A 15,874-nucleotide genomic window follows, 5' to 3' on the forward strand; every position below is an offset into this window, starting at 1 on the left:
CAATGTGCAGTACTGATACACTGTGTAAGTTCATTTAGTTAATCTTCCATCACCCCAAAGTGCTAAGATTATAAACTGCACAACTCCTGACCACTTTAATACATCTATGTCAACTTTGAAGAAATGTTTACTAAAAAAAGAACTACAAACTAAATATTAATCAATAATTCCTCAATTAGGTTTAGCTGAATATTTCATTGTCACTGAAGCCATAGATTCCCAAAGTAGCTTTTCTTCTGTTAGCAACGTTTAAAAATGTTTTTTTTTATGCTATGGACTGCATTCTGTAATACTATTGCCACTGTTTTTGTCTTAAGTCAGCACTTGAATGACTTAAAGACCATTAACGACTTCACACTTAGCTGATGAGCTTTCAGGCTAATAAGTATTCGAATGTTTCCTAAGTTAAATGTCACTTCATGTAAATTAATATTGCTCTACCATTCCAATAAATTATCAACGAAATACTTAAATCAGAACATATATCTCGGTAAATTTTGTGCACAATATTGTTATGGTTTTCCAGAAGAATTCCTCGACAGAAATTCTGCCACCAGTTGCAGAATTAATTTTGATGAAAAACGGTAAAGACCTTGCACCGATGCCAGTAAAACACGGTTGACTAATCAAACCTATTGTAAGACGACTTAAGAATATTGCTTTTAAAAAGCCTAATTAAAGAATCCCTAGTGTAAAGTGTTCCATGGAAAACGATCAGTGCCGATAGACTGAAGGTTGTTTCATTTATTTCCCTACAATCGTCAATGCCAATTAAGTTGTGTTACAACGATGCAGTAATGTCACAAACACTGCACGACAACACGACACATGCACATCATGATGACAGTTGTCAGTCCTGCAGATGGCAGGCTATCAGTATTATTGTATCTTTTTAATGCACTTTAGAAAACAACACTTTTATCTGCTGCTGAGAGATAAAATGAGAATGGTTGTATAAATTATCTCTGCACGGAATCAATTAACTTAATTAAAATGGAACTAGAAGACACTAAAATAAAGACTTGTTTTCATTTGGTATTGGAAGAACAATTCTAACTAGTAATTTTAGTTTATTAAACAGTTACAATGTACATTATCATCTATAAATAGAAATAAAGATTGACTAGTTCAGAATTTTTATGATGAAGTAAATAATTTCAAGTTAAAAATAGAAGTATTTGCCTAATTTGTAATCTCTCTCTCTATATATCCAAAATCAACATATCTTTCATGTATAAGACTGAAGATCAATATAGATAATTTAAAACAGTTAAGCAATCAATGCGGCAAATTAAAAGAAAACTCAGAATTATTTCTAGTCATGTAATCTGAGCATAGTCAGTGAAAAATTTTGCAAAAAATAAACAGCATTAGACTTGCAAAGGAAATTACATGTAGACAGGACTATGTTTAAAAATGACATTGTATTATTATAAGGAAATTGCCCTGGTCGTATTTCATAATACTGATGTCAAAAATGAAATTGCAATCAACTTGCTTAGAATTGGATATCAAATCTATGAACAGTAGGAAAATGAGTTGAAACTTTTCACTATAAAATATCTGAACTTTTTTTTTAATGTCCTAAACAACTATGTGGGATAAAGAAAAATGCTTCAATAAATTTACATACATCTTCCAAGAAAATGACAACTATTTACTTTGTCCCCATTAATCAATAACATTCTATACTTGGTGTAAACAAATATGTCTTATTTCCGTTAATTTCCGCTGAACATCTTCCTTCCATTATTAGAATATGAAAAGAAAGTCTAGAATTACGTTAACAGTGACCTTAAAACATCTCAATGTCATGGAAAAACTTTCCTTCATCAACTGAAAACAAGGACCATTCCAAGTAATTAACGATAAGTATCAGTGACCTAAACTAGCAATGTCTTATAATCATCAATTACTTATCTATTTAAATCTAAAACCATGTCTTCTCACTCAGTCAAACATCCTGGACAACCTAAACAAATGGCCACCACAAATGATTAACAATTACTTATGAATGACAATCTACCAGCAGGCAATTACCAACTACTTATTACAGAAACACACTGTGATCTAAGTACAAATAGCTTCTTCCATCATGTCCACATTTCCAGAAACACACTGTGATCTAAGCACAAACAACTTCTTCCATTAATTTGACATTTACTGAAAAGGTTGTCTGGAGACATGGGCATTAATCAGTAAGTGTTAAAGTAGCTAAGTAATCGGGTACAATAAACATCTATAGAAATGCTTAGTTTATGACTGTTTTAGTTTTTGTTTTTATTTCTTTCTAAGAATTCTAAAGGATGACTGAAAGACTTCATAATCACAAAAATAGATTCTTTCCCTCTCTTGATATTTGTTTGTTCAAAAGGGGTCTCTGTCCCAAGTAATAAACATTAACCTCTTGCAATGGGACAAGTAAGCAGTTCTGACATACAAGGACAGGTAGGTTTTCAATAAACATTGTTTAGCATGGAAACTGCTACCAACTAAGTTGCTAGCAGAACTTCTTGGTTATAGACTGGAATTACCTTTTTATTTAGTTCTTTGAGTTGAGTTTTTGCGATCAATTATAAATCTATTCTCTCTGTGAAATTGTTTTGTTTTATTACCAGTTTTTTATCATGTTTATCATCCAGGGAATAAATAACTGATCATATCTTAGCAGGAAGTAAATTAAACAAATCATACTTTCTTTTTTCGTAAGAAATAAATGAGTTATTTACCAAAACTGCAGTTTTTATCTGATGTAAAAGACAATAAATATTATCTCTAAGCCAAAAATAATTGGTCTTTGTCTTGGCAGTGTTTGACCATTAGCTTTAATATAACTAGAAAACAAGCTTCTGAGATTACTTGTCTATCATTAATCATAACAAAATATTATTAAGACATATCTAAACATAACAAAAGAACAGAAAAATGTGACCTGACAACAATAATGATATATAAAGTTCATTATAGGTTATCCATCATCTCAAGTTTTGAATTGGTAGAATAGGACTAGTCTCAGAAGGAATATAAACCACTTTATTATCAGACAATCAAAAATAGAACAAATCTGGCAATTAATGCTTCCCTTTATATAAGGAACTGTGCAGTTTCAGATTTAGAATATGCAATAGAAAGTTAAAAAAAAAAATATAATTTGGCAGCTTAAAAATATGAAACAAACTGACAGACATGAAATAATCTCAATGGTAAAATTTGTAGCAAACTGTAAATATGTGTTACAAAAAGGTAATCAGGATTCTTCTTTATGAGTTGTCTAAGTCATGATAATAGCAAAGAACTGTGTGTCAGAAACAACATGGTTGTTCTGATAATACTATTAGATAGACAGTCACAATAGTATTCTACTTTTTATCTAATTCATAGCCATTCTGACAATTTTTTTTACCCTACTATCAATATGACAACAAACTAACAGATAATACTTTACCTATCTAAATCATGGCCATTCTGACAATGGTTAGGAACTGTATTTGATGTGCGTGACTGTGAACATGGTTTTTCTTGATGACATGAACCTGAGCGTGGAACTGTTCGTGGAAAACGAGGCTGACCGTCTAAAAAGAAATAAGACTTTATAAAATACTGCATCTACAGTACATTAACAACTACCAAGATCTGATGAAAACGTTTGAATGTTCATTTGTTTCGATAGTTAATGTTGTTGGGTTTCTATCTCATTCATGTTTACTGATGACGAAGGGGGGTTTCAACGACCTTGACTACCCATGAGGGTCTTGCACGGTCAGTGCCACTGATTAAATTAAATGTTAACATTTTAGCTGATGTTGTCTTGTCTTTTTTTTTAACTTTTACTCACTGTTTTGTCTTTTTTAGTGTTAAGTGTGAAGTATTGCTCATTCTTCAGGTAGTTTCTGCTTTTTCTTTAAACAAGTTATTATTACTAAGATGTTCGTTTTAGCCTTCCTAAGGGCAATAACTCTTTCTACAATATAAATCATACTATACCTGGGATATAAACATTCCCCGAGGGAGTTTGTTCTAAATAATGTGGTTCAAAATCAGAAACTTCTCCTTCAGAATATGGACAATGTCGTAACCGTGACGATGTATCCATGTCAGAGTAATGTCCCCTATGATAATGAGCACTATATGAGTCACCATAATGTCTATGACACACACAAGTTTCAGCATCAGAGTAAGTTCCACGATTAGATCCTTGACCTAATGACCTCTGTTTCTGTATTGGTGTCCTTCCTGGAATGTCTTCTATGGGTGGTGGAGGGGGCGGGGGAAGGTAAGGAAATGCTGGTGCTGTAGCTGAAATGAATAAAAGACAGATTTCATTTATATTGCTAACTGTATATCTTTTTTTTACCTACTTCATCTAATATGAATGTTTCCTCTGGCTCAATTATTTGGATAAAATATCAACAGGGTCATAAATTTTGAAACATTTTTAAAACATTTCAAATTTGATAAAAACTTGATACAACTAGTATTCAATGTTAAGCTCATTCAATATCAAAAGGTCAGAATATATGCCCCATAGAAATGTTTTAGCTGTTACTTGTTGCCCCGGCCTAATTATAAACCTATGACAGTCAATAGAGTGCCATATGGTTAGCCATGTATAATTTTAGAAAAACTGCTGTGAAAGTATTACTTTTACTGAAGCTCTAATTTTTGTTGGTTTCATGATTCCTTCCGACCTAGAATCAAAAAGCCTAAATGTTTAAAAAAATTAAACCGAAAAGATTTAATCTCACTAACCATGAAAATTGACATTTTTGGAGAAAATCAATTTCAAATTATTCTAATTCTAGTCTATATGTAAATTCCTCTTGTTGGGTTACTGATGAGATATAATGTGGTCTTACAACTGTAAGGAAAACCCATATCTATATGACATTCTTGTGTTTCTGTATTGATGTGTTTTTATTTATATCTCACATTTGATGCTATTTTATTATCTTTTTGTGAGTTACAACAAATGAACTGTGTAAAAATTGCTTTGCTTCAGATATTAATAATATAAATTATTAAGAGATAGCTATTATTATGGCATTCCATAAGACAATGCATTGATATTGTTTATTCATGCCTGGTGCTTTATCACCTAGTTTTGATTTACACTAAGCAATTCAAATAAACTTTCTGTAATATTTGTATATATTCCAGCTACCTCCACAGAGGACCACTTAGAAATTATGATAATGTAAATACACATTACAATTCCTATCATATTCTCATAAAACAAAAACAATTTAGAGTTACAAATTTTACTTTTGAAGTCAGCTTTCTATAGCAAAGAAGTTTCCTTTTTTCCAGACATGACACTGCATATTATTTGTTTGAAGGTAATAATAATATAAGGTATCCTTTGACAGTTTTGACTGCCCCATTTTGGCTTTTGAAATCTGAAAATACCTGTTGGGCATATTGTCATGCCGGGGCCTCTTTCAGCCTACTATACAGTATGGGTTTTGCTCATTGTTGAAGGCGGTACAATGACCTGCAGTTGTTAACATCTTTGACCTTTGATCACTGGTGGCCAGCTATATAATCAGCAATCGTATCACACCCTTTATTTTTAATATGTATTTTGTACTTCAAATTCAGTATAAGTGTTTTACCTTATAATTCAACTCAAAACAAATCCATTTTTTTCCAATTCACACAATAAAATTTGTGCTCTGACAATGAATGTATATATCCAGCTTGGTTAAAAAAACATTCCAGAAATGGATAACAATAAAAAGACAGTTAAAACTTGTACTTTTAAACAATTGCCAGTTGTGAAACTTAATACCAACCTGTTTTGGTATGTGACACTTTAAATTATAGAAAATGAACTACTTTAGATTCCCTTTCTGACCTTGTTTATTATATCTTACATATTATGTAATGAAATACTCTCTTGTCAGAGACAATGTTATGAATTGTTTTGCACTACAAATATTAAGAATTTAAACTTTGGTCACACATTTTTTCGTGTTTAGTCCCAGTAAGATACATTTTCATACCTGCCAACTTTTCAAAATATCCATGGGGAATTTTAAGGTCAACTGGACCTAATGCTTTTCTTATATTGTCAGAACTGTTTTTAATCTACTACTGTATTGTTTGAATGAGTATGTATGTGATTAAATACCCTGTTTTGAGGTGTTCAGTTGATAAAATAAAGAATTTCAAAATTCAGGTCAAGGCCTCTCATGGGGAATATCCCCCATAAATCGGGATAGTTGGCAGGTCTGCATTTTATTGTACTTCAAAAACATATCCACAATTCTTTTTTTTTATGAACAACTGACCTAGCATTTGATTGCATTTATACAAAAATAAAAAACTTAGAAGTCCATTTGTAAATTAGTGACATTATACCATGGTAATATTGGGACCGAAATGTTATTTCTCTCCATCCCTCACTGCAAGAAAACAGCAGATTTACAATAAATGGAAATTTATGGTGTTATAAATAGATGTTTATTTTCATATTGAGTTTGAATGCTGCTTCACCTAGATCACTTAAGCCAATGATTCCATAAAAAATGCCCTAATCTATGACAACATTTTACATATATGAATCACAGCACCATATTTTTTCAACAACATAACAATTTATAAACTTTATTGTAATGTTTATCAAAAGAATGCAATAAAATTTGTGTAGTCTTTGACAGCTTGGCACATGATAAAATTCTAGTGCAAAATTAACTGTGTCATAAAACATTCAAATATAGATAGCAAAACATTGTATAAATGTGCTACTTATCAGTCAATCAAGGGCAATAACTGCTGATAAAACTCTAATCTGGGGTTAATTAATATTCCAGCAGTTCTGATGATAATAGGGTTATAAATATTGATTTATTTCTGATTAAGGACCAATGAGTTCTGACTTTTCATTGATTGTTCCTTCCATAAATTAATCAGTTCTTTTTTTTTTTTCATTTTGTTTAATTTAATATTTAACATTCAGACATACACATTCATTCTTCAATACAGAAATAGAGAAATCGATCATGTATATTACACCTTTTTTTTTTATATCAATATAAAAATTTACATAAGATAGTTATTACAATCAATGGATTACAAACATCTGAAGATATTGAAGATAAAAAAAAGATTTTGGAGATAAATTTAAAGTCCTTTCTGTTTATGCCCTCTATAATACACCACTATAAGATAACAGCAGGATTTAGTTATAAAATTTTCAATAAATTTTCTGGTTCAATGACCAAGTCAGGGTTTCATATATAGCAAAAATGACAGTTTTAGTAGATAAAAGTGCATGGATGTGTCAATTCACTTGTGTAAATTGTGATCTATGTTGTAATTTAACTGATAGTTATCTATTTTATCTTGATCTGAGGTGAAAGGATGGTAATCCTAGACTCCCCTGTAGATAACAGATCATACTCTCATTTTTCATATGAACACATCTATCTATCTATACTTTAACAAAAAAATAAAAATTTATGTGATGATTACATTAAGTACTGTTAATGATATCTTGTTCTCAATATACTATAGGAAGTCAATCTGTCAAAATACAAAAGCTTCTGTATGAAATAATATAGAAAATTTAGACTGCATTAATACTTAACACTGAAGTTTACACCATTTGAAATTTAAAAATTATCGAAAATAATATGACTTCAATTTTCCTGTTGTAAAATTTCCATTCTTGTCAAATCATTATGATTCTTGACTTTTCTTCAGTTTATGCATTGCCCATCAAGATAGAATGGCATGCTGCCAATGGCACAACTACTCGATTAAGGGTTCTTAACAACATTGTCCATATCTTCACATGTAAGCTGACTGTAATTGTCAATTCAACCCTAAGTAATCCTTCCAACAACTTAGTACATTTAGATCAGTAGGCACTGCTCAGGACCACAGAAGCTAGAACTGTATCGTGCCAAAACACTTGAGTAACCCACCTGCTTTTGTTTAAATGTTGTGTGGTTTGTTTTAATCTTAATGTAAGTAACCTTTTAAATTGTACTTATTTCATATCTTAATATTTTTCTCTTGTTGCTTAACCTTCTAGTGACTATATATCATTCATAACTACCAATAAAAAATAAAGCATCAATACCAGAAATACATAAATCTTTCAAGATTAGAGAGAGAAAATGTAAGTGACTTTCTAAAACCATTTCACAATCTTATATGCAATACAAAGACAACTGACAATTCTGAACTTCAGTATGTCATTAGGAAATCAAGACCAGAACCATATACATAAACAGCCATTAAAGTATACGAAAAGAGGCTCAGATTCCAGGAAAGTGTTGTAAATCAAATGACAGGACAAGTTCTAATGGAATCATAACATGCAATATCAGAGTATCTTCCATATAATAAAGTAATATCATGGTTCCTCACTCCATCACAAAAATACAATTTATTCTATGATGATTGAAGTAATATTATATTACAAAAAACTCACAAAAGTCTCTGAAGACAGCCTGTCATATCTAGATAGACGGTCAATGAATCATTTTTTTCCGAAGCTAACGTTGTCACCTACTTTTAGAGCTAACATAATAACAGGCTCCGGCATAAGTGTGAACCTATTATCTAGAATAATAATTATGCAACAGCAACCCTGATAATCATTTTTATAATAAGTGCTTAAGAGTTTTTTTTATATTCAATTTCCCATTAAATGGCTACTTCAACTTACTCTCTATTTACGCCATTATAACAGGACCTATTCACTAAAGCACTTACAAGGCTGTTACCATTTTACTCCTTCATCAGACTATACATGCCTAACATTTGACTTAATTGTAATACACTAGAATGATACCATTTTTCACCATTAAGCTAAAGTGTTTTGAATATAAATGATAAATAAGACGTCCACTTGACATCACATTTTTTTGCCAAGAGCCAACCTACTGATATCTCATCATTTCCTATTTTTGTTGTTATAGCAGTTAGTCTGAGAAGGTTGTCAGACACTGGGTAATGTCAAGTTAAATACAATTTGCCCCAATAAATGACTCATTTAACTACATTTAACCAAATCTATGAAAAATCTCATGTACTGTGGATTCAGTTATTTTCATAGATTGAATGAAAATTGTATTTTCATGGATATTTGATTTTTGTATCTTTTCATCAAGATCAACAAATCACTAACTGTGTTTAGACGGAGTCTAGAAGTACATGTATTTAGTGTTTGTTATTTGTCAATGTGAAAAGAGGCCAACTGTATTAGGCATTTGAAACCAAATCTTCAAATATTATGTCAATAAGACAGCAACCTCAATGACACAAAAACAAGAAAGACATCTAGAGGTCAAAATAAGGTTTTCACCATGAGAAAAATTATTATACAATTTTTCTTAACAAAAGATACAACTTATACGATAAATAGGGAATGTGTCCATGGGACACAGATGATGCCCCCGCTTGCATATAACGTTATAAAGGGACATAACTCAAGAAAGGTAATTTTTTTTCAAATTCGTACTTAATCAGAGTTTTGTGGTAATAAGCATTGTGTAAAAGTTTCATAACACTTGGTTGAAGCAAACTAAAGTTGGAGAAGGGAAACGAAAAATTCAGCAAGTTTTCCATTTGTAAAGGGACATAACTCTAGAACGGTAAAAGAGATGCCACCAAAATTCAAGTTTGATCTGTGTTTTGTGGTAATAAGCATTGTGTATAAGATTCATAACATTTGGTTGAGGCAAACTAAATTAGAGAGCAAAAACCAATTTCGGGACGTACGGACGTACAGGGGTAAAACTTAATGCCCCCTCTGCTACGGCAGGGGCATAAAAACTGACAGAAAGACTAGTACTAGATATTTGTCAGATGAAAAAATAATGTCTGCTCAATTTGTTTGCTTTCTTTTTAAACTGAATATTTGGTCAGTTTCATAAAGGATTTCTACAAATACAGCTAGTGCTAATAGCAATATATTATTTTTGTATAAGATTTGTATACTTTTCCACCTCATGATTCACCACTACTCAATATATAAAATGACACTTCCCAGAGTGCCATCTTATCAAATTACCCATCATCCATCACATTTTTGTCGTCTGCAGTTCACAGTGGCCATCTTTTCTAATGTTTGTACAATCATTATTTCTCTATTTGATTGATGATCTGTCTCTATTTGGACAATTTTCTTCATTATTTCCACAAAACTTTATGACATTTTGATTTGTATAATTGTTTCGCTTGCCTCAGTAAAGTTTATCTCCATAAATTCAGAGATATTAACTCTCCTATTATTTGTTAATTCTATACAAAACTGATGCTATCTCTTTATTCTTAATACCATCAAAGAACTCTAGCATGTGTATTCTTTTTCAAATGTTATACCAATCAATTTTAAACTACGCATCAAATTTTAAAAATTTTCTTTTTGTTATTTATCAAACAACTGTCTATTCTTGACATTTAACATCGAACAGTGAAGACATTTAAATGAATAGAGAGAACATATAACAGTCATTTAGAATTACATGTAAATGTAGATAATTTCAGTCATTCAAATGTAAGGGAGGTAATTTGTTTAAAACAAAGGGACATAACTAAAGATTTACCTGCATGATGTAATGCTGGATATGGTACATGGTGAGCCATACAAGGTTGGTGCACATGTGGCTGGTGGAAAGCATGGGAATGACGATGATGGGAAACATTTTCTTGCTCAGAATCACTCATAGATAATCGTGATACATTCCCGTTTTGTCGTGTAGGTTCATGATCTACTTCATTTGATGAAATAGAACACTGAGAGCCCTGGTGGTTTACATTTAAAGAAGCATGTTTTGCTGACCTTTCTTGATCTGAATCAAGGTCACCTTCAGAACCACTCTTGTAATGATACAACTGTGGATCCTTTGGGTTGTCATGGCGACCCTTTTGGTCCACCGCTGAAATGACGTCAGGTGTGAGTCCTATTAGCAAAACAAAAGCAAAACTAAAAATACACAAAAACAATCAGTAATTAAAAGCAACAACAAATAATACGGGGGATTGTCTCAAAACACTTTCATGCTCAGGTAAAACTTGGTTTTGGTTAGCTATTAGTTACAAATAAATAATGTTTCACTTATGAAGGTTCCATTGAGACAATCCCTGTTTACCATCCAAGAATCTAGTGAATTGCAAGTAATACTTTAAATATAACCATTGGTTGAAAACATCCAATGGGATATCTAATAAGCAAATCTGACAAAAAAGAAGATAACCTTACAGGGTGTTTTTTTCTAGCAGTATTTTTGTAGTTCACTAGACTCACAAATGATATATAATTAATTCAAGTACCATTTTCAATAACGTCACAAATACTTCTTTAAAATAACAGATCAAGATTTCAAATACAAGTTCAAACTTATCTTTAAACTTTTGACTAAATGACCTCCTGCATGGGTGTTTGTAGAAAGGAAGTGCTTTATTTTAACACAACTTCATCAAATCTTAAAATTGTATTGTAAAATGTAATATGAAGTAATGAGATATGATGTCTTATGAATTTTGGTTGCAATTTGAGTTAATGAATGAAGTAGATATCTAATGACATGTGACATATGACAGATGAAATAATGAAAATGATAATGAATTATAGGACCTTAAAACAGGGTAACATTCACAAGCTGAATAGGGCTTCATAGAGCCAGCGTTAAAAATACAGCACAATAAAAGCAGAACATTCCTTAAGCTGAAATTGCAAACCATATAGGGCCACCATAGAGCCAATAAGTTCAGGATTGTCAATGAGGAACATTTATAAGCTGACATTGAACAATTATATTCGCTAAATTTCAAAGCTTATAAAATAAGTTTCATGAGAAACCTGATAAAAAGGAACTGATGTCTCAATATACACATCAAACTTTAAGTACAATTGCCATACAATACCAATAAAATGAAAGAAAAAAACATGCATCAATTTATATAACAGAAGAAAACAGAAGAAAACAGAAGAAAACAGAAGAAAACGAAATAAAGTCAAATGAAATATAAGTACTATTGCTGATTCAGAAATTATCACTTGAAAATTAAGATTCAGATTTTAAACATATTTCAAAGTTGCATTAATGATACCGTTTTTGGTACTTTTTTTTAACAATGATGTCCGAACTTTGTTACGAATCAGCCAAATAAAATTAATGAGCTGTCAGATTAAGCAATAAGAAAAAGCACTTTAATTTCTGATTTTAAAGTATAATAAAATACACTGATGAAGTTCTCAAACATTAAAGAAAACTGGTCAGAAATAAAACTTTAAAGTGGAGTTATTAGGATGATTAAGTCAACATGTAGTAATTAAACACTGAGGCTGACAGGATAAAGATCAGGATGATTCATGTCTGTCTCCCTAGGGTCATCAACATTCATGTCAGGATTAACTCCCTTTCCATATATAATATGTACTTCTTGGGAACAGCTTATGTCATATTTGTATTTACTTTAATTCCTTACCCAATTCTTATGCAAAAGATATAAAGTTAATTTGAACTAAACCAGTGTTAAGCTGTTTTTACCCAGCGGAACACTTTTCTTCTAAATGGAGGCGTTATGAATCACTAATTCTAAATCTTGAATATGTAGTTGGCATAACCTATTTTGCAATCTATACTAAAAATAGATAATTAAAAAAAAGTTGAATTCTCTTTTTATTTTGTTGTTAAAGATGTTTCCAAATATTGTAATGCCTTGAAAATGCATGTTTTTCATTAAATGTAAAATTTTATTCAAGTCGATGTAGATTCCAGATGGTTTCAATACGAGCAACTTCAGGCACCAATCATCGACATTTGGAAAAAGTTTGTAAAATTATGGTACACCTTTTAAGGTAATACTTCAGCCATTAAGCTATCTTTTCATGATTACAACACTTTCCCATATATTATGCAAATAAGAAATTAAGAGATACTGTTACTGAAAATTTCCCATGAAATGAAATAAAATACATACCCCGAAATTCCAAGGCATTTTGGTAAGTTTGCATCATTTTCACAACTATATCCAACAATGTTATAATCACATTTTAGCCAAACTTTACTAATTATTACATGTAATTGACGGGAGGATTATGAAAACTTCACAGGTGATTTGTATCTGTATAAACGCTGTATATAAGAAGGTATTTAAGCAGAATAAACAATGTTTGATTATGTTTATAATGTCAGAATATAAAATAAACCGTGAAGCAACTAGATTAATCTGAATCTAAAGAGCTAAGTAAGATGTCCAATGTCAAAAAAACAAAACGACCTAACCTGACCTTTATTTTGTTGATAAAAAATATCTTTCTGGAGCCGTGTAAGTTGAAACTGTATAAACACAGATTTCAGAATGACTTCAAAGTGGTCTGCAAGTTTTTCTGGTGTTTAAAAAATGCTTAATGTGATGTAAGACACTATGTTTTGTTAAATACCACTATATTGTTTTTCAAAGAGGTGGTCACAGTCCGGTTTTAATCAAATTAAATGTTTTAGGTTTGTTATTGCTGTTCATATTCAATGTGAAGTCCATGACAATAGATTACCATAGAAAAAATAGTTGTAATAAAAAAGAAAAGATATGGTGTATTAATTCATAACAAAAAATTCCTACATGCACTAGACAATATTTAATGCAATTCAACAGGAGTCTTACTGTTGATCATAGCATCTCCACCAAAACATGCAGTTACCCAAGTCAAAGCTATATCACAGTCGTTGCTTGAAGGTCAAATGATTAATCCTATCAAGGTCAGTCACAATATCATCTAATGTTACAAGAGAGTGACAGCAATGCAAGCACAAGTATTAATTCCAGATACTTAAAATAACTGAAATGAATTAAACATGATGAAAGTACTGCTTGAAATTGGGAGGGTTGTTGTTGATCAAAATGCAGCTGTCTATAAAAAGCCTCAGTATTTACTGTGTTTATAATGATTAGCAGCATTAATTAAAATCCTAAATTTCTAGTTTAAAATGAACAAGTACCAAATAATCAAGTCCATTATTGTTTATGCAAGTCACAAAGTCATTCGAGGTCAAAGTCATTGGCAAGGTTCTTTAATGTCAACTCAGTCAACTGATTCTAATAAGGTGGGTTTATGTCCAGATACAACATCAAACTTCTGGTCATTATAGTATAGACCATCCCAAGAAGGTATGTAGACCCAAGAAGGTATGTAGACCCAAGAAGGTATGTAGAAGCATAATCAGAAGTAACTTGCTTTTTCCTTCACAGTTTAACTTGTGTATAACTTGTATAATACAGAGTTCTGTTGCCATAGAATTTCCCCTGATGAATTAAGTTTCCATTTCCTTATTACTGAATTATCCAATTACTCTACACACTCCTTTCTATTTTATCTATTACCAAATTATCAAATTTAAATTTCTTCAGTAAAGTACACTGAATTAAATTTACCATATTTTGCCAATATAACGTTAGTAATCATTTTATATTTCATTTAAAATTTCCCTTAAGCTTTTTGCTGAAACCAATAAATTTAGTCTAATTAAATTTCTTTAGAAAAATTACATCACAAGTTGGTTTCAATTTTTCTACAAGATGTAAAGCAGAATCGGAACAAATTCAATTAAAGGTCTTTTCAAAAAAATTTCAATAACTACAAATGGAAAATTCTGCTATTCTGTATCTAAATTATGTGATGGAATTGGATCTATTGATGAACTGGTAGAAATCTAATGTATAGAGATATATCAACCCACAGGCTGTCATAGACTGGCTTCTATCAAGGTACTAGTTAGAAGATGGAAACTAGAAGATGAAGTTTAATGCTATAATAAGACAAGTTTTATTGAGACGTTATGAGGACTCTTTCAGAACCTCACAATACATGTAACAATTGTCATGAAGAGTCCTTACAAAGGATCACTGTTATAGTCCACTTTATAAACAATATCTCTGCTACAAAAACATAACAGGATTACAATAAATCTATATTTTATTAAAAAAGTTATAGAACGGTTTGTCCAATTACTGCATTCCAATACTTGTCTTGTTTCCACAAAGGGAGACAAATCTTATAAAAGTTATTATGTATGAGCATAGGGAAAAATTATCTTAATTGGACTCTGCTGGTACATAATCCAGACATTCTGATTAGCATTGTTATAATGATGTATATAGAAATCTGCTTTGCCAAAACTTATCACTTTCAAATATCTGCAATTTACGGATATAAATAGACAGTTCCACTTGGGTTAGGGAGTATTTCATTTATGAAAATACAAAACCTCATCCATCTCATTTCTAAATTTTGCAAAAAAATAAATGAAATCAAATATTATCCTTCAAAGCTTGAAGATTCCATCATTTCATGGATCTACTGAATAAAGGATGGACTTCACATGTAAGCCAAGAATACTGATGTATCTGTTAGGAACAATAACTAAAGATTAATTGATGTTGTAAATGACTCCATCTTGGTTGATCAGATTTTAATTTTGTTTTTTCTAATAAAACCGTGATTGTCTAAATGTAATAAAGAGAACTGTAATCCATTATAGCATGGGGACGGAGGATGAATCAATACATTTTAATTCCTGATTTGGTTTTTAAAACTCTAGTGTGTAAGTGCTGTAAAATTAAGTACAAGATTCTTTCTTTTTTTTTATATTTCATTAAGTAAACAAAGAAGAATTTGATGTACAGTATATTAAAAATTGTAAGAGATATGAAGTATAAACTAGTTAAATATATAACTAGAACATACAATTGAAGGATGATGCTTCAAATTGAGACAAAATGACCCGTAAATGAATCTGTTGCTCAAAACATTCTAGTTGTAGTCATCACGAAATCAAAATCCTTCTTTCAAATCCATTAAATTATATAATTTATAAGACAACTTTACTACAACATCAACAAATTCTAATGATAAACC

General features: G+C 30.9%; 1 protein-coding gene across 20 annotated transcripts in view; it reads right to left on the reverse strand.

The window, feature by feature from the left end:
• LOC127716125 (teneurin-m-like) overlaps nt 1-15,874 on the reverse strand; it is a 210,057-nt gene that overhangs the window by 101,802 nt on the left and 92,381 nt on the right. For 18 of the 20 annotated variants that reach the window (XR_007988771.1, XR_007988773.1, XM_052222216.1 and 15 more), the window contains 3 exons: nt 10,560-10,916; nt 3,985-4,296; nt 3,446-3,572 (listed from right to left, as the gene is read on the reverse strand). Coding sequence is in view for 18 of the 20 variants with exons in the window: in XM_052222216.1 (XP_052078176.1) it covers nt 3,446-3,572; nt 3,985-4,296; nt 10,560-10,916 (796 nt within the window). In the remaining 2 variants the exon portion in view is untranslated. Of the gene's footprint in view, nt 1-3,445; nt 3,573-3,984; nt 4,297-5,612; nt 5,768-10,559; nt 10,917-15,874 lie in introns of those variants that run through there. The other 2 variants (XM_052222223.1, XM_052222221.1) reach the window with 2 other exon arrangements.

The sequence above is a fragment of the Mytilus californianus genome, unplaced genomic scaffold, assembly GCF_021869535.1.
Source record: "Mytilus californianus isolate M0D057914Y unplaced genomic scaffold, xbMytCali1.0.p SCAF_9, whole genome shotgun sequence".
Lineage (NCBI taxonomy): Eukaryota > Metazoa > Mollusca > Bivalvia > Mytilida > Mytilidae > Mytilus > Mytilus californianus.